Source organism: Carlito syrichta, unplaced genomic scaffold (genome assembly GCF_000164805.1).
Source record: "Carlito syrichta isolate Samal-C Ts95f unplaced genomic scaffold, Tarsius_syrichta-2.0.1 Scaffold308239, whole genome shotgun sequence".
In the NCBI taxonomy this organism is placed as follows: domain Eukaryota; kingdom Metazoa; phylum Chordata; class Mammalia; order Primates; family Tarsiidae; genus Carlito; species Carlito syrichta.
The window spans coordinates 125202-149686 of record NW_007252335.1 but is presented as its reverse complement, the minus strand read 5'-3'; the positions used below and the strand labels follow the sequence as shown (position 1 = coordinate 149686).

At 35.3% G+C, this 24485-nt stretch overlaps 1 protein-coding gene across 1 annotated transcript in view; it reads left to right on the top strand.

The window, feature by feature from the left end:
* Nucleotides 1–24485, top strand: part of AGMO (alkylglycerol monooxygenase) — a gene marked incomplete at its 3' end in the record, with an annotated part of 205538 nt that overhangs the window by 155336 nt on the left and 25717 nt on the right. The window contains exons 6-10 of the mRNA XM_021716175.1: nt 3063–3129; nt 7354–7419; nt 7509–7588; nt 11211–11345; nt 13999–14115. Coding sequence (XP_021571850.1) covers nt 3063–3129; nt 7354–7419; nt 7509–7588; nt 11211–11345; nt 13999–14115 — 465 coding nt within the window. The remainder of the gene's footprint in view (nt 1–3062; nt 3130–7353; nt 7420–7508; nt 7589–11210; nt 11346–13998; nt 14116–24485) is intronic.

Below are 24485 nucleotides of genomic sequence, written 5' to 3'. Positions count from 1 at the left end.
AACTCATCTAAATCTAAAAAATTAATACAATAAATAACTTCTAAAAATGAGAATAGCTACAATTATTCCCAGAGTAACATATTTTCAGGAAGTGATTCAAAGCTAGATGTGGTTGAATTGCTAAATGGCTGAATATGCAAAAGTGGGCGATAATTAAGTTGTTACGCTCAACCCATATTAAATATTAATGAATTTTCCATGACTTTGAATCGGAAGAGTTTTCTACAGGAGAGGTTCTGACGGGGCTGTGGGAACGATGGATCATCTTCCCCTCAGAGGTGGTCTTCCTAGCTCCAAGGCACTCCTAGGCACTACCAGGAAATGTATCTGTGTTTGACTATGTTATACTTGGCTTTTAACTATTTTTTTAAAAAGTATTTTCAATACTGATATCATCATGCCTTAGTCTGCAGGAGCAAAAGAGCTTGACATTAAAAAAATAATGCACTCAGCCAAGTCTCCGGTCATCTGAATGCACTCACCATTAGTGTGGCTTTAAATCTGGCTGCACATATGCTTGGGCCAAGAATCAGAGACGCATCTGGGAAGCAGAAGCTGGTCCATTTTGTCCCCTCCACCCCCTTTTGTTGTTAGATTTTGTAACAAATGTTAGGCAGCAAAGAGACAAACAAGGATAAAATGACTCTCTCCTTTTCCATCTGGTTCTCCACCAGAGACATGAAACCCACCAAAGCATCAGATTTCAATGTTCTAACTGCCGAGGAACCCCCCTTTCTTGTTCTCTCTTGTCCACCCTTCTCAACAAACATTTATTCACTAAGTACAAAGCAGTGTAGTCCAATAAAATATAGAGTTATTTATACACACTGATTTGCCAACTCCTGGTCATTAGTACTGTGTTTGTGGGATAATACCTTTTGTGCCTTATTTCACAGGAATGTAGTCTAATATAAAAGCTATATATGAACATTCATTTAAACATCTGAAATTAACAATATGGAGAGGTTTTTGGTGTACAAATTAGTTCTGTTCTGTGAGTTAATCGAAAGTTCTGCTGCTTGGAGCTAGGAATATATTTCTTATGGAAATAACTTTAAACATCACAGATAGGAAGCAAGTTAGAAAAAACAAAGAAGAGGGAGAGGAAGGAAGATGAGGGAGTGAAGGAGAGAGAAATGGAGAGTTAAATTAATATACAACACACATTGCACTTTCTTTTGCACAACATATAACACACATTGCACTTTCTTTTGCACACAAATATTTCTGTCCATCCTTTAGTGGAATCCCTTGGAAACTGGGCAGCAAGGAGAAAGGGTAGGACTGTCTCTTTCAGGTGCGTAAATATTGTGCCAAAGAGGGAGATGATAATTGCCCCTGACCTGGGGAGGGATGCCCTGTGGGTATGTGGCAACAGTGTCACAGTTTCCATTTCAAGAAGGTACAGGCTGCCACAAGTTGAAGAATGGTGTGGCCATCCCAGTTGTTCATGTTTATAGATCAATTGTCAATTGAATGTATTAATGCCAGAGATTGCCAAAGAATAATCAAACCCTGCTAGAGAAAGAGCTTTGATTTGGAAACATGTTTGGGACTTTGGTGATCTATAAATATTTTCAACAGGCTTAGTGAGCATTTCTGTACATTATTAGCAATTTGCTCTGTTTAAATTTTTATCTTGACATTTTTCAAGCATCCAGAAAAGTAGAGAGAATAACAGAATGAATTCACATATCTCCGTAAGTTTCATTCAGAAATGAAGATTTTTGATTCGTTTGCTTCAGCTATCCTTTTCACATTTTATTTTTCATTGCCCAATGTTTTGTAGCAAATCTTAGATCTCGTCATGTACACTTGTTACACAACTCTAAAAAAATTCACCTTTTGAACAATGACATCATTATAACTCCCAATAAAGATAGCATTTTTTTCTATCCAATAACCTGTTTATAATAATTTTTTCCTTCATTACCTATACATTTTTTTGTGTGTTTAGTATGCTCAAGTAGTATGCTCACATTCACGCAATAAATGTGACCAAGTACCTTAAATCTCTTTTATCTTAAGCATGCAGTTTTTCTGCCATATCCCTGACTTGTTACAAAATTAAAGTCAATGTTATAATTGCTAGTAACAATTTTTCCTCTTAAGCATCATTTAACTCATTTCTTTATTCCTCGTGTCTCCTTTAAATGGAAGTTAATCCTAGAGGTGAGTCATGTTTTAAAGTACCATGACAATATATTAATTTTGTTATTGGTTAGCTCTAAGAAATCGATTTAGATTGTGATGAAAGGAAAGTAAAACATTCTGTTATCATCTGTGGTAGATGAATAACAATGATAAAGATGAATATTAATGATAAGGAATGAATAATGTAATTGAGATTAAAAATTTTCCAAATTCCAAATTGCCCAATATTATTCATATAATATACCAAATGTCTTAGACTTGAGCTACTATATATATATATTTTTTTTTAATGACATCTGCCTGGTTTCTATTGTCCTTAAGAATTTTCAGACTTATTGGGAATTCTTACTGAGTAATGTTGAAAGAAACCATGAGGGAGTTATGAACCAGATTTTGAAGTAATGTTAATTGTAACAAAAAAGTCCCTTCACATATTTGACTTTGAATTGTTCCTCTAAGATGAAATTGTAGATGGTGTGTCTAAGAGATGATTTAGGATTCTATTTTAATAAGCAGGATCACACTAATGCAAGAGAGAACCGCTGCAATAGTAAGTTGTTGGAGCATGACTGGTGACACCAGCTCCAGAGAACTTATACAACATAGTGTTTTTCCTCTCCTAGCTATTCTCTGCTAACATACATAGTCAAAGTCATAGATGAAAGACCGAAGACATAACACAACATGAAACCTGAGAAAAGTATGCCTTGGTATATAAATACAGTAACATTTGTAATCTTTAGAACAACATTATTACATACATACTGTCATTATTTCCATTTTAAAGACGTGGAATCTGAGTTATATATCTGTCTACTGTTGATAAACATTTGAATTATTTATCTTTTATCTATCACAAATAATGTGCCAAATATTATGTGTAAATATATTCATTTTGTTTTAAACAGGTCATCAATAATCTTGGTATTTTGGAACTGATTCTTAATACTCCTAGCCATCATAGGGTTCATCATGGTAAGGAAGTGCTACCTCTTCTTTCTTTTCTTCTTCATTTCTTTAAAAATTATATTATTATTTTGCCTCACTTTATTTCATCACAATTACCCAATATAGTCAATGCACATTGTACAAATAAATATATATTTTTTCTTTCCTGCCTTCTTTTGTACAAGACTCATCTCCAAAGTGTGGACTGGTGAGAAATGGAGTATTTGTTTATCTGGCTTCTTGATTTTGTTTATTTACTTATTTTTTTTACCTAGATCTCAGCTCAGTTGTAGTGGAAAAATGAGTTAACCAGTTGAGGTGATATTCTTTTTAAGTTTTAAAGGAGTCTGTTGGAAGCTACTCCTTGACCCAGTGCTGGGGTGTCATTCCTGTCTACAGCCAGAGAGTCATTGGTCTTGAAGACTGTTGGGATTTAAGGAGAACCTAATAAACAACATTTCGTTTTCCTGCCTAAGTTCTATGAACAAACTCAACATATGCTGTGTTTGCCTGACAAGGAGAAAATCCCAGTGGCTAGTGTCTAAGGCCTAAAGATAACAACTTAAGTAATAACACAAATGTTTGCATTGTACACTATAAGACCACTACAACAATATGCATATCAGCATTATTTGTGATAGGAAATAAAAAGAGAGAACTAATTTAAATGCTTATCAGTCACAGAACAGATTTTTTTTTTTTTAATTTTAAAAGATGTGGGGTTAGGTATATAAATGTTCATTATGTAGGAACCCTTGTTGATGAGGTGTGCCCCTGTCTCCCCTGGCAGTTTCCCACTACTGCCAATCCCTTTCTTACAGTGTTATAATAACTGTTTAAGGTCCACTTATTAGTGAGAACATATGGTACTCTATTCATTGTTTCTGTGATAGATCACTAAGTATGATAGATTCTAAATTCATCCAAGTTGCTTCAAAGTCCATATGTTTGTCCTTCTTTATGGTGCATAATATTCCATTGTGTATATGTACCACATTTTTTTTTTATCCAGTCCAGCTTCGATAGGCAGCATGGTTAGTTCCATGTTTTTGTTATTGTGAATAGAGCTGAAACAAGCCTACATGTGCAGGTATCTTTTTTGTAGAATGATTTGAGTTCCACAGAACAGATCAATTGTAGATCATTCTAAAATAAAGAATCATATAGCAATGGAAATGTCCAAACCATTGCTACATGCAATGGCATGAATAAATCTCACAAGCATAATGTTGAGAGAAATCGGTTTTTTTGTTTAAAAAGAATAAATGCTATTGTTCTGTTTTTGGGGGGTTTTTTTGAGTTGGAATTTCACTCTGTCGCCCAGACTGGAGTGAAGTGGCATGCTCCCGGCCACCGCAGCCTCAACCTGCTGGACTCCGGTGATCCTTCCACCTCAGCCTTCCAGGTAACTGGAACTACAGGCATGTGCTACCATGCCCGGCTAGTTTTTTTTTGACTTATTGTAGAGACGAGGGCTCACCAAGTTGCCCAGGCGGGTCTTGAACCCGTGGACTCAGCAATCCACTCGCCTAGGCCTCCCAAAGTACTGGGATTACAGGCTGAGCCACCAGGCCCGGCCTTGTTCTGTTTTTATGTTTCCAGGTTTCATAGGCAGTACTGAAGCCTTCAAGTTCTGCTTTCCCAAGGGGCAGGTCCCTCTCCTTACAGCAGGGAGCAGAACAGAGAAGTGTAGGCTTATACAGGAGGAGAAGATACATCAGGCTGTACATGCTCAGTTTTCTCTTCCAAACTTAAGGGTCATTCTTCCATGTTCAGGGACTACAAAAGGTCCCTGACTTAGGATGTTTCGACTTACAATTTTCCTGCTTTATTTTTTTTTAATTTTTGAGTTGGAGTCTCACTCTGTCGCCCAGACCAGAGTGCATGGCACGCTCCTGGCCACCGCAGCCTCAACCTGCTGAGCTCCGGCAATCCTTCTGCCTCAGCCTTCTAAGTAGCCGGAACTACAGGCATGTGCTACCACGCCCAGCTAATTTTTGATTTATTGTAGAGACGAGGTCTTGCCAAATTGCCCAGGGATTATAGGCTGAGCCACCGAGCCCGGCCAATTTTTCTACTTTAATGATGATGGGAAGGTGATAATCAGTAGAACCTCAGTCTGAGTACCTCTATGATCATTCTGTTTTTCACTTTCAGTACATTATTCAGTACATTATATGAAATAGTCAACACTTTAGTATAAAATAGGCTGTGTGTTAGATATTTTTTGCCCAGCTGTAGGCTAATGTAAGTGTTCTGAGCAAGTTTAAGGTAGGGTGGGCTAAGCTGTAATGTTTAGTAGGTTAGGTGTATTAAATGCATTTTTGACTTTTGCTATTTTCAACTCATGATGGGTTTATTGTTAAAATTCATTACATAGTCGTGTTGCCATTTGCTGAGGTTTGGGCTTCTGTATGCCTGCCTCTCCCTGGGTGGTAAGCATGGTACCTGCTGGGTGGTTTTGCAGCCCTTATTCCCAGTCCCTCCCTGCGCCTTTTAGTAGTCCCCTGTGTCTCTTGTTCCCATCCTTGTGTCCATGTGTGCCCAGTGTTTAATACCCACTTATAAGTGAGAACATGTGGTATTCAGTTTTCTGTTTCTGCGATAATTCACTTAGAATGATGGCCTCCAGCTGCATTCATGTTGTTGCAAATGGCATCATTTCATTTTTCTTTCTTTTTTTTTTTTTTTGAGTGGAATCTCACTCTGTAGCCCAGGTTGGAATGCAGTGGCAGCACACTCGCGGCCACCCCACCATCAACCTGTTGGTCTCTGGCAGTCCTTCTGCCTCAGCCTTCCAAATGGCCAGAACTACAGGCGCTTGCTACCATGCCCAGCTAATTTTTATTTTTTATTTTTATTTTTTACTGTAGAGACAAGATCTCACCATGTTGTCCAGGCTGGTCACAAACCCGTGGGCTCAGGCAATCGTCTCACCTAGGCCTCCCAAAGTGCTGGGATTACAGGCTTGAGCCACCACACCCAGTCCATTTCATTCTTTTTTACGGCTGTGTAGTAATCCATAGCATATATATATATATATATATATATATATATATCACATTTTCTTTATCCGAGTCACCATTGATGGATGGATACCTGGGCTGATGCCATGTTTTGCTATGGTCTATGGTGCTGCAATAAGCACATGAGCACTGGTGTCTTTTTGGTTAAATGATTTATGCTCCTTTGATTATACACACAGTGGAGGGATTGCTAGGTTGAATGGTAAATCTATTTTTAGTTCTTTGAGAAATCTCCAAACTGCTTCCCACAAGGGTTCAACTTGCTTATACTCCCACTAAAATATGCCTGCTTTTCTTTGCAGTCTCACCAACATCTGTTGCTTTTTGACTTCAATAGTAGCCATTCTGACTAGTGTGAGATAGTATCTCATTATAATTTTGATATGTATTTCTCTGATGATTAATGATATTGAGCATTTTTTTCATGTCTGTTGGCTGCTCTTGTCTGTGCTTTCAAATGCATATTTGTATGTAAATAAGTGAGGACCATGAAGATAGTTGAATTTATTGAAGTCGTGACTTGGTAAATTAATATTTCCTTTTTTTTTAGATTTATAATCTTGTGGATATGATAACATCTAAAGTTTTATAAAAATAGATACTAAATAAATGATGACCAGCTACTCACATTAAATTTAAATTGTCATTTGAATATTTTGGAACAAGAAAAATATCATATATAATTTGAGTTAAAAGACAATCAAGAGTAATTTAATTTTCACTTGCATCTTTTTATGATTTTGTGTGTGTGTGTGCATCAGCGTCTCACTCTGTCATAGTCAAGGTTCACTCAATGTAGGAAATTTTCTCCATGGGACAGATACAAAGAAAAGGTATAGAGATATATCACATCAAAGTGTAAAAATAAAAACATATATACATATACTCTGTTTTCTTATTTACATTTTTCTATACCATTTAATTTTTAATTATTATCCTTTAATAGTTCTGAAAACATTATTTAGATTTATCCAGGTTTTTTAACCGAAAAAAATGTGAGAAGAAAGCATATATGTAGTTTTAAAGAAACCCTTGTTCTTTTTTAATAAAATTAACTGAAAAATAAATAAAATAAAAACTCCATTATTAGTGAATACAATTTGGTATTATCAGTGAGAAGACATTCCCAGGAAAATCATTCTGTTGCTTAACTCTTAAATAAAACAAAGATATATTTCAAAAAGCATAACTTTGTTTTTAAAAATTTAAATATTTTGTCTTATAGGTAGAAATCGTTATTGCATAGACAAAAATTATGCTGGTGTTCTTATTATTTGGGATAGAATTTTTGGTAAGTAAAAAGTATGAAAATCAAAAAATTAAATTAGTTCCTTCATTCCCAGAAAGACAAAGATTATATCCTTGATGTTTGTCTTTCAGGGACCTTTGAAGCAGAGAATGAAAAAGTTGTATATGGTCTAACACGTCCCATTAATACATTTGAGCCAATCAAGGTGCAGGTAATGTAATTGCTTTTATTCTTTCTGAATTTATATCATTTTATAAATCTTATAGTGGGAGAAAATTCAGCTGTTCAAAGGTGAAAGCACATTACACTCTGGAAAAAACATTCAACTTTTTAAATTGTAAAATAATTTAGAAATAACTCTGGCACTCAAGCAAAAGCTTGAATCAAATCAGACAAAATGCACTTAAAAACAACTCATTAAAAGAATTTTCAAATATGTCTACTACCTAGAATGAAAAAGAAAATGACTTAGAAAACATACTCTTTTTCAGAATATACCTGAAATATATTCATGTATTCAGAAGGACCAATAGTAACATGTATAATTAAGGCTGATCCCACAGTAAGAAAAATATTTGTTTCAAGGCTGTATGAGTCTGGTAGAAATTCAGTGTGAGGCCTTTGCCCCACTCTCCTTGGCCCTAAGTGTCAGGAGCTATTACAGATTGGTTAAGTCTACATATTACCTCACCTGGTGAGACTTGTTGGACTGGACCGGTTTTCTGTCAGACATGTGGTATTGGTTGTTCACGGGTCTCAATGGTTAGCACTAGAGAAATGAGGAATGTCTGTGAAGCTCTGATCCATCAGCATTAGACCACCACAAATACTCCCGGGGTTAGGGACTCATAAATGAGAAAAAGATAAGAATGCTTAAAAAACTGAAGAGGTCAATCCATGACAGCTCCTTATAGGGAACTGGTTACAAATTCAGTAAGTGATGAAATTACTGGCTTATGTTGAATCTGCTTTTCAAACCTACCTCAAGTTTTCACAGAAAATTGAAATAACAAAATAATTGACATCTTTGAGCTTCTGCTATATGCAGGGCACTGCTGACAGCCCGGCTCAAAATATTTATGTAAGCCTTACTAAAATCTTATGAGGAGTGGCTCTTTTTATTCCCATTTTCCTGGTGGAGGAAACTGAGGTTTCCAGGATTTAAAAATCCATACATGATCACCCAGTTTTTTTGGAGGCAGACTTAACTGAGGTGGATTGCTGGCTAATCCCAAGTCTTACTTAACACAATTTAACCTTTACACCGTGCTACCTTTTAAAGTAAGAAGGTATCGCAAGTTGCCTTCACTTGTTAAGTGAAAGGCATTTTTATCTCTTCATACACCAGAAGAAAGTTAATTATCTCTCTTCTTTCTTTTCAATTACAAGGAATTTTCAATCTTCTTTTTTTTCTTCTCAGTTACATGGGACTCCCTTCTGTCTCTGTCTTTGTTGGACTTTACTAAGATTATAATATCTCTCTCAGGAGGACACAAACGATTATTTCCTTTATAGAATTAAAACCAATTTAGAAATAGTGCATGGAGGGCTACTCTTTCTTCAGTCCACATAAGATTTATCTCAATGTGCAGATTAAAAAAGAAATAGAAAACTTGTTCTCTATCCTCTAGGACAGAGGTTTTCAAACTCAATATGCATGAGAATCACAGGAGGATTCTACTAAATTGCAGATTCTGTTCAGTAGATGTGAGTTTTGGTCCAAGATTCTGTTTCTGACAAGACCCTAGGAGATGCCAGTGTGTTGGTTGATGGAGGATTCTTTCAACAGCAAGGCATTGGGGTGCACACTCTTGCAGAAGAAGGAGTGGTTAATATTTGAGACAGAATCAGAGAGTGAATATTAAGTATAATGAGAGCTGCACAAATAGTTCGATGATTAGCATTTGGATAGACACCATGGGCAGACAATAACAGGTATTTATGAGCTACTGCTGAATCGGTTAGGTTCAATTCTCTAGGTTTTTACTTTCACATAAACATTTCTTTTGGTAATTGTCAAAAGTGGGTCCAAAGTTAAGTCTTCTACATGCCCATATGTTGTCAGAAATGTTATCAGCAAGTTGTAATAATTTGAAATATTTGTTGTTACAAAAATGTATAGTTAATTTCACTTGTGTTTCTTTATATACAGCTAAATTTCTCACTTATTCCATAGAAACATCAAAGCTAATTTAGGACTGCTTCCAGTAGACAGAAGGGTTTTGTGTGTTTATTTTCCTTGTTATTAGGCATAAATCATGCACATTGCTTTCCTTTAAGGGCCCAGAGTTTCAGGGCTTTGGAGAGCAAATAAGTGAGAAAATACATTTTATTTTAAAGCATTACCATGTATTTCTCATGGTTTATGTCCAAAATGATAGAAAAAAAATTGCAGTCAGTTTTCAAAATAGAAAAAACAGATAAATATATTAGTATGTGTTGTAACTCCTATACATAGTAATTTTCTATATTATTATTATTATTATTGTAAAACTCCAGGCTAAATTTCCACCTAACATTTACCTTTTCCTCAAAATCTATTCTATTAATTGCTACATGTTTTCTTAATTGCTTCAGATTCCTTGTATTATTTTAAGAAAATTTTAATTCAATTTTTTATAATCCTAACAGTTTAAATTCTTCAAAAGACAGTGAAATTCCAGCAAAACCATGTAGAGTTTAGACGTCTTTCTCCATTAATTTATTTCTCCATTTGTAATAGAACTCGTTTCTATGAGTTTCTAGAACTGCTGCTCTAGACTAGGAGTATTTTTAATCCTATATTGCATTTATGCACATATATGGCATTTATAGCTAATTCAGCAAATGAATGCTAACATTTATTAAGCACTTATCATATGTGGGCATACTTTCAACTTCTATACATGTCAAATGTATGTTATTTAAAGAATGTGGATTCCTGCTATGAGATTCAAGGCACACTTTTGCCTCAATCTGCAAACTTTTCTGTTTCTAATTACAGGATATGGACTATTTAATCCTTGGAAATCTACTATCAGAAACAACTTTGATCTTTAAATTAATATGTGTCTGTCTATGACAATACAGTAAATAGAGGTTTATGTTTTAAATACTTAGATATGCAATCTTTATATGTTTCCATGTTCAACCTTTATATCCCCTTAGCAAGACTTTAGAAAAGGACATTTGTTGAATGGACAGGCTGCTATTTAATTCCATGGGAAGTGAAACCTCCGAGCTCATTTTTTTCTGATTTTTCTAAATAACTGCCTTACTTTTACATTTCAATATTATAATTTGGTTGAACTTCAGAAATATTGATAAGAACACACTTAAAGGTATACAGAATGCATAGAAAGGATGACAACATGGATGTGATCACATATTAATCTCCTTTAATCTAAGCATACATAACATAATCAAGAAAAATATGGACCAGGTGCAGTGGGTCATGCCTGTAATCTCAGAACTTTTGGAGGCAGGAGTGCAAGGATCACTTGAGCCCAAGTGTTTGAGAGCAGCCTAGGTAACATAGCAAGACCTAGCCTCTACAAAAAAATTTAAAAATTAACTGGATGTGAGTGTGACATGTGCTGTAGTCCCAGCTACTCAGGAGACTGAGGCAGAAGGATCACCTCAGCTCAGGAGGTTGAGATTGCACTGACTCATGATTGTGCCACTGTACTCTATCCTGGGCAAACAGTGATACCCCAACCCCCAAAATAATCATAATAAAGAAGAAAAAATATGTAAATTCCATTGAAAAATAAAATAAATACATGTATTTTATATTTAATATTTTTTGTGATATTTGTCTTCTTTTAAATAAGCCTTACTTTTATTCTCTCTAGTTCCACCATTTATTTTACATTTGGACTACATTCTGGGCCACACCTGGACTCTTCAATAAGTTTTCTGTCATATTTAAAGGACCAGGATGGGGTCCAGGTAAACCAAGACTTGGACTGAGTGAAGAAATCCCAGAGGTAAACAACAGAGTTCATGGAACTGAAGACAGTTAAGATAGTCTTAAATTGTCAGGTCTACAGTTTACCTGTATATATACTGTTTTCATGCACATCAGATGCAACCCTATGGTTCATAACTTAATAGTTGCCCCCACCAGTAAGAAAGGTGTCTTCTCCCAGGTGAAGACTTTTACCAGGGAGCACAGTTTGTGGAGCAGAGTAACAAAGATTAGTTTTCACATCCACGTCCACTTAAATCTCTATAGGGCATAACTTCACAAATACAAATACATGGGGCTCAGACACAGAGTCTTTGAACATCAGAGATGGAGGGAGCCTTAGGAAGGAGTCATTATAACCTCAGTTTTACTCACGAAACACTGAAAACAAAAGGTATAAAGTCATATCAGCAAAATGTGATTTTGGGATCAGATGATAACTGTATTCATTTTATAGTAGAATAGAAGCATTAAGTACAGCAATCACATTAAAAACCAAAAATAGACCGGGCATGGTGGCTCAAGCCTGTGATTCCAGCACTTTGGTAGGCCAACGTGAGGGGATTACCTGAGCCCATGGGTTTGAGACCAGCCTGGGCAAATTGGTGAGACCTCGTCACTATAATAAATAAAAAAATTAGCCCGTCATGGTAGCATGTTCCTGTAGTTCCAGCTACTTGGAAGGCTGTGGCAGAGGGATTGCCTGAGCCCAGCAGATCAACGCTGGGGTAGCTATGAGCATGCCACTGCACTCCAGTCTGGGGGATGGAGTGAGACTCCAACTCCAAAACAAACAAACAAACAAATAAATATAAAAAAATAAGAAATGTAAATATTTTAAAATATTGAACCTCGTCAAAAAAAATTATGTTTCAATTTAGAATTTCTCTTCTAGGGAAGAAAAAGGAATTTTAAAAATCACTAAAGATCTAATTTCTTATGAAAGAAATGCCATGAATAGCAATATAGAAACAATAGTAAAAACAAGCTACTGTTGCTTTCAAAGATAATACTATGAACATAAAAGTTAGGTTGTGATATTTCAAGGAAATTAAATCACATGCTTTATTTGAATATTGCCATTTTATATAAAACCTAATCTAAATAATGATATTTTCTCATCTAGTTACCAAAGCTGTTGTTCATAAATTTCCCAGTTTTATATTCACAATTAGTTGTGTAACAGTCAACTTGATATAGTTGAAAATAATTTGCATATTTCAGCTTCAAAAAGTCTCATTAGCTGTGCTTTATTTATTATTATTCTTTTCCATAGATAATTCAAAGTGAATACAGTTGTAGGGGTGCTGGAATCTGCATTATACAAACTGAAATGTGACCATGCCTGTAATCCCAGCACTTGGGAGGCTGAGGTTAGAGGATCCCTTGAGTCCAGGAGTTAGAGACCAGCCTATGCAATATAGCAAGACCTCATCTCTACAAAAAACAAACAAGCAAACATAGGCATGGTGGTTGTGCACCTGTAGTCCCAACTACTTAGGAGGCTGAGTTGGATCACCTGAGGCCAGGAAATTGAGGTGATCATGCCACTGTACTCTAGCCTGGGTGACAAGAGTGAGAGCTCAGCTCAAACAAAACAAGATAAAACAAAACAAAACAAAAATAAATGAAAATAAGTGTAACATTTCTGGGAAAGTCAGTAGGGAAAGTTTAGTTGAGGGGAAAAAAATATTTCCCTTTGAGGCATGATTACCTCGCTACCAAATCATCTTCTGTTTTTAATTCTACTTGCTGTCATGTATGATCATGGACATATTTTCGGATGTGGAAAATCTAACATATTCATTTTAACTATCTTTATCATTAGCATATACTGGTGAATCAATTCTTACTTTGCTTTTTAATGCAGACTAAACCATAACTAAATGCCTCTGATATGAGAACAAAGTTCCCAGATTATAATCATGTTTTTTTTTTTAATTAATCAATGTTTTTTATTATGGTGTTGTGGGGTACAGTTAAGTGTTAGGTATACAAGTACGTTTCATTCAGGCACCCTGTTGATAAGAGGTGTTTCCCCGTCCCCAGACAGATATTTGCTGCCATTGATCCCGTCTCCCTCCCCCCTTCATAGTTTCCCACCTCTGTCAGTCATTTTCTTATAGTATTACATTGGATGTTGAAGGTCCATTATATGAGTGAGAACATGTGATACTTGGATCTTTGTTTTTGTGAGAGGTCACTCAGCATTATAGACTCTAGTTCCATCCAGGTTGCTGCAAAATTCATGATTTTGTTCCCTTTTATGGCTGTGTAGTATTCCATTGTGTATATGTACCACATTTTTTAATCCAGTCCTCTTTTGATGGGCAACATGGTTGCTTCCAGGTTCTTGCTATTGTGAACAATTCTGCAATAAACATACGTGTGCAGGTATCTTTTTTATAGATTGATTTGAGTTCTTCCAGATATATTCCTAGTAGGGGGATTGTGGGGTCATATGGGAGGTTGATATTTAGAGCTTTTAGGAATCGCCACACTGCTTTCCACAGAGGTTGCATGTTTCTATCCCCCCAAAATAATGTTAGTCTTCTTAAAAAAAAACAAAAACCCAGCAAATTATTTTTACATATCTCTTTACTTAGTGTGAATTGCAATAAAAAGGATAGCCTGAAGCAACATAAAGAAAGCCTTCTTTCTTGTCTACTTAGGTCACCGGGAAAGAAGTTCCCTTCTCATCCTCTGCCTCTCAACTATTAAAGATATATACAGTGTTACAGTTTGCTCTGATGTTAGCATTTTATGAAGAGACCTTTGCGAATACAACTGTAAGTGTTGTCCATTTTAAACAGGGTGTGAGAATATTGTCATTCACTTTGAAAATGAAAATAAGTTCCTCACACTGTGGCTGTGCTCTGTTCTTCTCTGTAATTGCTTTAATTTTGGCAACATCACATATTTAAGCAGGTAAGATAAGGCTAGACACTGTAACTCATGCCTATAATCCTAGCACTTTGGGAGGCCCAGACAAGAGGATTGCTTGAGCCCAGGAGTTCAAGGTCAATCTTGACAACATAGCGAGAACTCGTCTCTACAAAAAAAATTAAAAGATATTAGCCAGGCGTGGTGGTGCACCCCTGTATAAGTAGTCCCAGCCACTCTTGGGAGACTGAGGTGAAAGAAACACCTGAACCCAAGGAGGTCAAGACTGTGGTGAGCCATGATTGTGCCACTGTACTCCAGTCTGGGTGAGAGAGTGAGACTCTGACTAAAACAGAAACAAAAACAAAACAAAACAAAAAAATGCCTTAAAAAGGTAAGATAATTCTTGTAGACTTCTAAATGTAAATGTATTAATCATATCCAAAATGAGGCTGTATAGCATGTCCATCAAGGCGTATACTATCAGTCTAAGAGATAAATAAAAAATTATTTGCTGTAAGTAACTTTCACAACAATCTCAAAAGAAATACTTCAGAATTCAGAAATAAATGTCTTTGGGAAAACATGCTTGCCATCAGTTGCAGCACATATACCTTCGTTTAGTGAATATACAGCTAGAATGACTTTGGGGAACTTTCAGTGTAGTTTACTTTATTTAGTTCTTCCTAAAACATTCAGAATATTCTATTTGGCACAAACATAAGAGACTAGACCAGGGTTCAGTTCAGGCATCAACAGCTCAGGAATCATTTTTTTGGCCACAGAAGAATACCCGTACAACAAATATTTTGAAGAGAACATAATTGACATTAGGTACGTATAAAATGCACTGTAAGCTTCAAAAAGGATAAAAACAGAGACATTTTATTTTATTTTACTCTACATCATATACAATGCTTTAATTGAACATAAATTCAGAGTTCTTGAATTTAAAATATTTTAAAATCTGATATAAAAATTCCATAATCCAAAGGTGATTATAACAATTTCTTTGGCTATATTCGGTTCTGTTAAACATTAATGTATTAAGTATGATAATGGATAGAAGAAATAACTTTGCACTTGTGAGATAAGTGACTTCCAGGTACATGCATAAACTAGAGGTACTCCATTAACAAAAATGGCCTTTCGTTAACAAGTCTTTCTTCTCTTGGTGCCCCAGAGTTTAGAATTCTGAGTGGTTTCTTGTTCAGTTGTGTATCAGATTATTCTGCGGCCTGGCTTTGAATAGAACTTTAGGTTATTCTGCCTTAATTTTTGTTTGGTTTTGTATATTTACATATAGTAATAATATTTGTTTGGCTTTGTAGATTTACATATAGTCTTCTTGAAAGGGTTTTCAATAGTTCAAAAAGATACATGAAGAACAGTAAGGCAAATAAATGGAAAGTAGGTGAAATAGAAAATAGATTACAGGCAAGTAAAAAATTACTGCTTTTCTACCTTGTTACTAAGAAAGCATATGTCTCTCATACCTCAATGAATCAGGAATACTGAAGGTTGCACAGTAACTCTTGTATAAGTAATGGTTATGTTGAAAAGAAATAAAGGAAGTTTCGATTTTCAGCAAAATGGTGATCTAGATACCCCTGTTTTTAAGAGGTATACAGGACACTGAAATTGCTCAATAAAAAATATACAAAAAAAATGCACAAAAGAGCTGACAAACATAGATGGACACCTAAGGGGCTAAAAATATCCAGAAAATGTGAATTCAGTGAGGAAATTTAATGTATATTCTGAGGGCTGTAGTAGTTGTCATTATTTTTTTTATTTTTTTTTTTTAGTTAGAGTCTCACTCCATTGCCCAGGCTGGAGTGCAGTGGCACATTCACAGCTGCCCCAGCATCAACTTGCTGTACTCCAGTGATCCTTCCGCCTCAGTCTTACAAGTAGCTGGAACTACAGGCGTGTGCTACCGTGCCTGGCTAATTTTTTATTTATTTTAGAGATGAGGTCTTGCCAAGTTGCCCGGGCTGGTATCTAACCTGCGGGCTCAGGTAATCCACTCGCCTCGGTCTCCCAAAGTACTGGGATTACATGCTGAGTCACTGAGCCCGGCCGTTAGCTATCATTTTTTAAATAATTAATGTAAATATTTTGTTTTAGAAAACAAATTGTAATACTTGGCATGAGGAACTCAATGACTAAAATAGCAGTTTAAAGACAGTTAATGAGAAAATAAGTGCATTAAAAGATGGACTAAAATTATCCTTCACACAGTGGTATGATAATAAATAAATAAATTTTAAAATAAGGCAGAAAAGTTATTTTCAGATATGAATATATGAAGCATATAAAGTCTAAAAAGAAAAATGCAAGAATTCAGAAAAAATGTAAATGAATATAAATAGGATCTGTATTCAGTGAATCCAGGTAAGAATAAATTACCCTTTTCAAAGAACAATGGGTATTATTGATAGGCATTGATTCATCTATTAAAAAACTACACAAGTAATAAAAAAATAATAAATATCGTGTGCTGAAAAAATAGATCTACTTTAGGATTATCATTAATAATTTCAATTAATAAATCCTATGGCATTGTTTTAAATAATTAGGCACCAGTATAATAACCTTAGTATAATTCTACTGTAACAGTTCATAGGATTCATATACTGAGTTATAAGAAAGAAGTCTACTTAGCAGGACTTTTTTTTAAATTGACTATCCACTTTATTTTAGTAATACCAAATATATTACACACACAACAAAGATAAGAAATTAACAAACTTTTCCCAAATGACCCAGCCAGTAGGAGGGTAGCAAGGATGAGTAAGACTGTTCTGGCTCCCAAAGTGGCCAAAAAATTAAATTAATCTCGAGCAGGACTTTTAAGCAGGACTGTTAGGCAGCACTTTTTTATTGCAAGTGACAGAAATTTAACCCAGAGTGAATTCTTAACTAACGTAAGTGAAAAGTTGGGGACTGTTACTTCTTCAGACAATCCTGTACCCAAGAGGTCAAATAATATCTCTGGTATCTTCTTTTTTGCAGCCATGCTTTTCTCAGTGCAAATTCTATTATAGACTGTCGCCCTTCATGGTGGCAAGATGGCTACCAGCAGCTCTAGCTTTAATACTGACACACAAAGAAACTCAGAAGTGAAAATACCAAAACTGAGCCTGATGCTATGACTTGTCAGTGAACCAATTCAGGTGGCCAGGTCTGGATCAGGTGTCTGGTCTATAAATTCAAGTGCACAGTCAACTGCACAGGAGCCACAGTGTTTGAGAAGAAGAATAGGATAGCTTGAAAGAACACTTGAGGTGGTAATATATAGAAGAGAAATAGATTTGTGTAGGCAAAGATATCAAACTTTAGTTCTGTGCCAACTATTTTCACTAATGAATATGTGATTTGAACTTGTTTTCAAAAAATACTCTTTAATCACATGTAAAATGCATAGTGGCTTATAAACCTGCCTGCAGAATATCATCCTACTTAAGGTATCTATAGTAGGAGAGCCCGTTAGATGTCTTCTGCTCTAAGAAACAGAATATCCAATTAAACATGGCTTGAATAGAACTAGAAATTCAGAGACAAGTGTTTCCAAGGATTAATTAGTTCAGCAGCTCAAACATATAGAACTTCTAAAAAGACTTCTTTGTAATTCTTTTGGATTTTGTCATCATAAGACAATTGCAGGAACTCCAGTCATCGTGTCCTCAGAGACTGTATAAAGGCAGCAAGTTAAACTTTCCTAGAGCACTTGTTCATTTTATTTCATTCCATTTAAGAATGAGGGGAAAAAAATTTCTTCCCTTCCCAGCTAGCTTCCTTTCATGTCTCATTATCCAGGACATATCCACACTGAACCAATAACTAATACCAACTCATGAATTAACCATGAGTGAATTATACCAAGTATAATACATGCCCTCAGGATAGAGGGCTCACTTTCCCCTTGAGCACATTCTTGACTTATACCTGGACAAAATCAGCAGACTATTAGTACAGAAGAAATGGGAAAGATTTTCTGCTAAATAAAATAGGTTTACAGAAAGTTATTCTAGAGATTCTTGACTAATGCATTGAAAAAACATTTTAATTTTAACGTGATTTAAAGATCTTAATGATTGGTGTTGTCCATATGTACTTCTGTTTTTTGTGTTCAAAGTTAGTAATCAAATATTCTTTCACATAGTGACCCCAATTTTAAACACAGATATGTTTGCATGTGTTCTCTGTCTATATACAATTTAAAAAATAAAGAAAAAGCTACAGGGAAGCATATAATAGACCTTCCTAACTGTAACAGAAAATGATTTTTATTCTGGTTTCCACTTAACGAATTGAAAATAAGAATTAGGATACAATGTGACAGGAAATATCTTGAGAATATAATGGTTGGATATATACTTTTACTGTTTGCTCTTTCTTACATGAGCTACAACCCGTGATGAAACAAAATCCACATTGTGCCAGATTTGTTTGCCTTTAACCCTTCAAAATGACAACGATTGTACCCAATAATTTCTCTTGGGAGCAAGGCTTTTCATAACAGCAGCCTGAACAACCTCACTTTCAGTGTACATATTGGCATCAACTACCAAAATGGCTAGACCTAATAGTTGTGTAACCTAAGGCTTCATAATCATCTCTTCAAATACTGCATAACTAACCTCTCACTGATTACTTTGTTTAATACATTAACTTAATATGACCACCCCAAATATGACTAAAATGTCACTTAGTCATACATGCATTGATAGAGTTTAGGTAGTTGAATGAGGCCAAAAGAAAAGTAAGTCATATGCAATTAAGTATTCAGCTCTTGATATACTGACCAGTGTTGTACTACATAAATTCGTCAATTGTACTAATTCATAGAAACACAAATGGAAATCTGACCATTTTTATGCTATATGGACTGCCATGTTGATTTTTAAATGGTGGCACTTAAAATTTGAATGTCAGAACAAGTGTGAGTGCTTCCTGGATAAAAATGTAGCCAGACACTGTATACTAAAAGATGTGACTTGTATTACAGTTTTCACAAGATTTATCTCCTGTCATGAAAAACTATATGGATACCTCATGTAGATATATTGATGAAGAGAAATATCAAGTGTTGAAACTCTTTTCAAACTGAAATTAGAGTTGGAGACAGCTTCATTTCTGACGCAAATTAATTTTGAAAGGTGCATTTGCTTGTTTCCCACATGTGTTTTTCTTTGCTGGAAACATGCTGTGTGACTAGGAAAAAAGGTTGCTTATTTGCAAAATTCTATAGTGCCTTTCTAGTCTCATGGATGTCTAAAAGCATACAAAGACATTAAAATCCAACAGCAATATTTTTTTTCCAGATTCACTGTAGCCAATAATCACATAGAGAAGTTGTGGCTGACTTGTAATTGGGGACCCTGCTGTGGTTCCACAGCCTTTTCTGTTTATGCATATGCTAGAGTAGATAAATACTTACTTGTTTTATGTGCGTAAGTTCTGTATAAATAACTTTTGGGAGTCAAAAAAGCAATTTGATGGCTACCATAAAGGTGTAAATGGCACATTCCTTTCTTACTGAAACTTATAAAGCATATATTTAAATATATAGTGTTTAGTTTCATTCCTTTCTTACTGAAACTTATAAAGCATATATTTAAATATAAAGTGTTTAGTTTAGTGATATGACCCACAGACTGTAATGTTGATTTTGGTTTAGTAATGCTTGGAAAATCAATTTCTTAGCTGCCAGGGTCCACTTCATGGGGTGATATCATGAATACACATTTGAAATAAAAATACGTACTGCCATCACATATTCTCTAAACTGAAATTGAAAGGGCAATGCTATCTTTTAAATGATAGACACAAAAGACAGTTTGGATATTTAATAAGGTCTTATAACAGGATATATAATAAAGTTACTGTGTGTATATTTTAACACAGATTACTTTAATGATATATTTCAAGTTAACAAGACATCTGAGAGTATCCAATAAAAATTTGAAAACAGATTTTTACGGTTTTAAATTCCCTGGATGCTATGTTCTGTAAAACATTATGGACACTACAAGTTTGCAGCCAATGTTTTCATGTTGGCATTTTTAAATAAACCTTCTGAAAAAATCAATATATTTTGTTAGACTCTAATAACATAAAGTGTTACCTTGCGTAAATTAAACCTATCTTATGTCCTACATGGACGCTTTAAGTCAATATCCAGTGTATACTGTTTTCCTCCAGTCCGGCTCCTTGAGATTTCATTTAAGTTCGTTAAGTTTTTGGTGGTAACTAAGGTAATGTGAAAAAAAAGAAATGTGAGCCAAAATGAGCATCAATTATAACATAAAGTCATGAAATGAATGTAATAAATGTGTGGTAAAGAAAAGATATTAACAAAAGCTACCTGCCAAATGAGCATAGACTTGAGAGTTGTAGAAAAGTGATCATTGTGTGTTCCAACTAAAATATGTAATTTTTGACTACTATATTTAAATGCAAGAATAAAATGGGAAATTGCATATTTAAAATGTCATATGCATCAAATAATGAAAAATTAACTTTGAAATGAAATATGTCTTCATACCATTAAATGGTTTCTGAAAATTTGGTCCGTCTTAGGAAACTTCTTTAAAAGTATAACCAACACAATCAACCACAATCACTGATCCTCAGAATAGTTTTCTTGAGCATTCAAGAAAGATAATATGTAATATGGTAATCTTTCAGCAGTTGTTATGGATCTTTCATTACTGAGAGTGTTTAGTCTCAGAGTAATTATTACCCAATACTAAGGCAAGTCTTTTCTGTGTTCTCTACCCAACCATGAGGTTTTTGTTTGGCTGGTGTGAATCTGCATTGACATATAATGTACTGGGCATTGTGAGCTTCAATCCTTTCCTGACCTCGGGTTCACATGCATAAGCTGATATACTAAAAACCCAATGGGCACCTTCTTTAGATTTCAAGGGTTCTCCATGTGCAACTCTCTACTTTTCGGTACTCTGACTTCAAACACTAGCTTCCTTGGTTTCTCCCAAGCCCAGCTCTACCTCGTCAGTTTCAGGCATCCACCAAGCCTGCTGTATTTCCTCTGTCCTATGGCCTAGAAACTCTCAAGGTAGGAAGCTGAGGCAAGAGGAATCCTGCCATTTGTATTCTATTTCCTTTGTTGCTTGCTGTCCAGTGTTTTGAAAACTTTTTATTTTTTTATTGTTACCGTTTTTTGGGGGGGATATGAAGGTAAATTGGCCTCTGTTTTTCTATCTTGTTGGGGACATATTAATATTTTAATGGAGCAGAACCATAAAATATAGCTGTCATTTATCTAATTTTTCAGTATATAAAAAAGCCAATGTGGCCGGACATGATGTCTCATGCCTATAATCCCACCACTTTGGGAGACCGAGGTGAGAAGATTGCTTGAGACCAGGATTCGAGACCAGCCTGGTCTCAAGATCCCCATTTCTACAAAAAAAAAAAACTATAAGAAGTAGCTGAGTGTAGTGTTGTGTACCTGTAGTCCCAGATACTTGATTGCCACTGTTCTCCAGCCTGAGTGACAGAGCAAGATCTTGTCTCAAAAAAGAAAAAAAGGAAACAATTTTGACTTTTATTTCTTACAGAAATGTTTGACTTTTATTTCTCTATTTTTTTTTTTTTATTTGATTATAAATTATTTATTTATTATAGAGTTGTGGGGTACAAGTGAGAATTTACTACATAAGTAGGCTGCATGTAAGTGAAGTTTGGGCTTCTTGGTGGCCCCTGCTCTCCCTGGTAGTAGACCAAGTACCCTTTGTGTTGTCAAATACTCCCTACCTTCTCCCTCCCCTAGCAGAGTACAGTGACTGCAAATCACCCTTGTGCTAATGTGACTAGTATTCAGGGCTCACTTATGAGTGAAAACATGCAGTATTCAGCTCTTCTTTTCTGTGATAGTTCACTTAGTATGATGGTCTCCGACTACATCTAAGTTCCTACTGTTGTTTTTATGACTGTGTAATACTCCATTGTGTATATGTACCATATTTTCTTTATTCAGTCTACTTTCAATAGGCAGCAGAGTTGATTTTGAGTTTTTCCTATTGCAGAAATTACGGCAATAAAAATGTGTGCAGGTGTCTTTTTGATAGAGTGATTTATGTTCCTTCAGGTATAATCCCAGGAGAGAAATTGCTGGATCATATGGAAGATCAATTTTTAGTTCATTTAGAAATTACCACACTGCTTTCCACAGAGGTTCAACCAGCTTACATTCCCACCAACGGTATAGAAGTGTTCCCTTTTTTCTACAGTGGCACCAGCAACTGTTGTTTTTTTGATTTATTAATAATAGCCATCCTCACTGTAGACAGGCTGTATCTCATTTTAGTTTTAATTTGCATCTTTGATTATTAGTGAGGCTGAGCATTTTCAGTGTGACTGTTGGCTGCTTGTACGTTGTCTTTTGAGAAGTGTCTGTTCATGCCTTTTGCACATTCTTTAATGAGGTTTTTTTGTTGTGGATATTTGTTTCCTTTCACTTCTTTTGAGTTCCTTGTAGATCCTGGCGCTAGGTCTTTGCCAGATGCATAACTTGCAAATGTTTTTTCCCATTCTGTGAATTGTTTCTTTACTCTCTTTATGACTTCTTTTGCTGTGGAAAAGCTTTTCAGTTTGATGAGGTCTTACCTGCCTATCTTAGCTTTTATAGGGACTTGATTATGAATTCATTGCCTACTCTGATATCCAGAAATGTGTTTTTAATGTTTTCTTCTGGATTCTTATAGTTTGAGGTTTTATGTTCAAGTCCTTGAGCTATTTTGAGTTTATTTTTATATATAGTGATATGTAAGGGTCCAGTCTTATCCTTCTAATGTGGTTAGTCAGTTTTCTGAGTACCATCTGCTAAATATGGTCTCCTTTCCCCTATGATTGTTATTGGTGGCTTTGTCAAAGAAAAATTGATTGAGAAACTGAGTTTTTACTTCCAAAATCTCTGTCTTGTTCCATTGGTCTATGTGTCTATTTCTATACCAGTACCATGCCGTCTTGGTTACTGTAGACTAGTAATAAAGTTTAAAGTCTGAAAATATGATACCTCCTGTTTTGTTCCTTTTGCTGAGAATTGTTATGGATATCCTCTTTTATATTTTCCTATAAATTTCTGTATTGTCATTTTCAAGTCTGTGAAAAATTATGTTGGTAGTTTGATGAGTATTGCATTGCATCTGTAGATTGCATTGGGTAGAATAGGCATCTTGACAATATTGATTCCTGTGAACATGGGAGGTTTTTTCCATTTGTTTGTGTTATCCCCGATTTCTTTAAGCAACATTTTGTAGTTCTCATTGTAAAGGTATTTCAGTTCTCTGGTTAGGTGGATGTCAAGATATTTCTTTGTGTGTGTGTGTGTGTGTGTATGTGTGTGTGTGTGTATATGTGTGTGTATGGTTATTGTGAATCAAATTGGGTTTTTTAATTTGAGTCTTTGCCTACTTATTGCCGGTGTATAGAAATGTAACTGTCTTTTGCACATTGATTTTGTAACCTGAGACTTTATCAAAGTTGTTCATCAGTGAGAGTAGGTTTTTCATAGACTTCCTGGGGTTTTCCAGGTATAGGATCATACTGTGCACAAAGAGGGTCAACTTTACTTATTTTTTCCTATTTGTACACACCTGATTTCTTTCTCTTGCCTGATTGCTCTGGTTAGGACTTGAGCACTGTGTGGATAGAAGAAGGGTGAGAGTGGTTCAGTTTTTAAGGATAATGCTTCCAGTTTCTGCCCATTGAGCAAAATTTGACTGTGGGTTTATTATAAATGGCTCTTATTTTTTTAGTAATGTTCCCTTTTCACCTAGGTGCTCAAGAGTTTTTATCAAGAAGAGAGGCTGGATTTTGTCAAATGTTTTTTTCTGCATCTAAAGAGATAATCATGTGTTTCTTGGTTTTGCATCTGTTAATATACTCAATTACGTTTATGGTCTTTTGAATGTTGAACCAGCCTTGCATCCCAGGGATGAAGCATACCTGGTCATGATGAATAATCTTGAGATGTATTATTGGACCCTATTTGCTAGAATCTTAAGAATTTTTGTGTCTATGTTCATCAAGAAGATTGGTCAGTAATTCTCTTTCCTTGTTGGGTCTTTGCCATGTTTGGCTATCAGTATAATGTTAGCTTCCTAAAATGAGTTAGGGAATTCCATCCTTCTGGATTACCTGGAATATTTTCAATAAGATTGATATCAGTTCCTCTTTGTATTTCTTGTAGAAATTTGCTGGGAAGTCATGTGATCTGGGACTTTTTTTTTTTTTTTTTTTG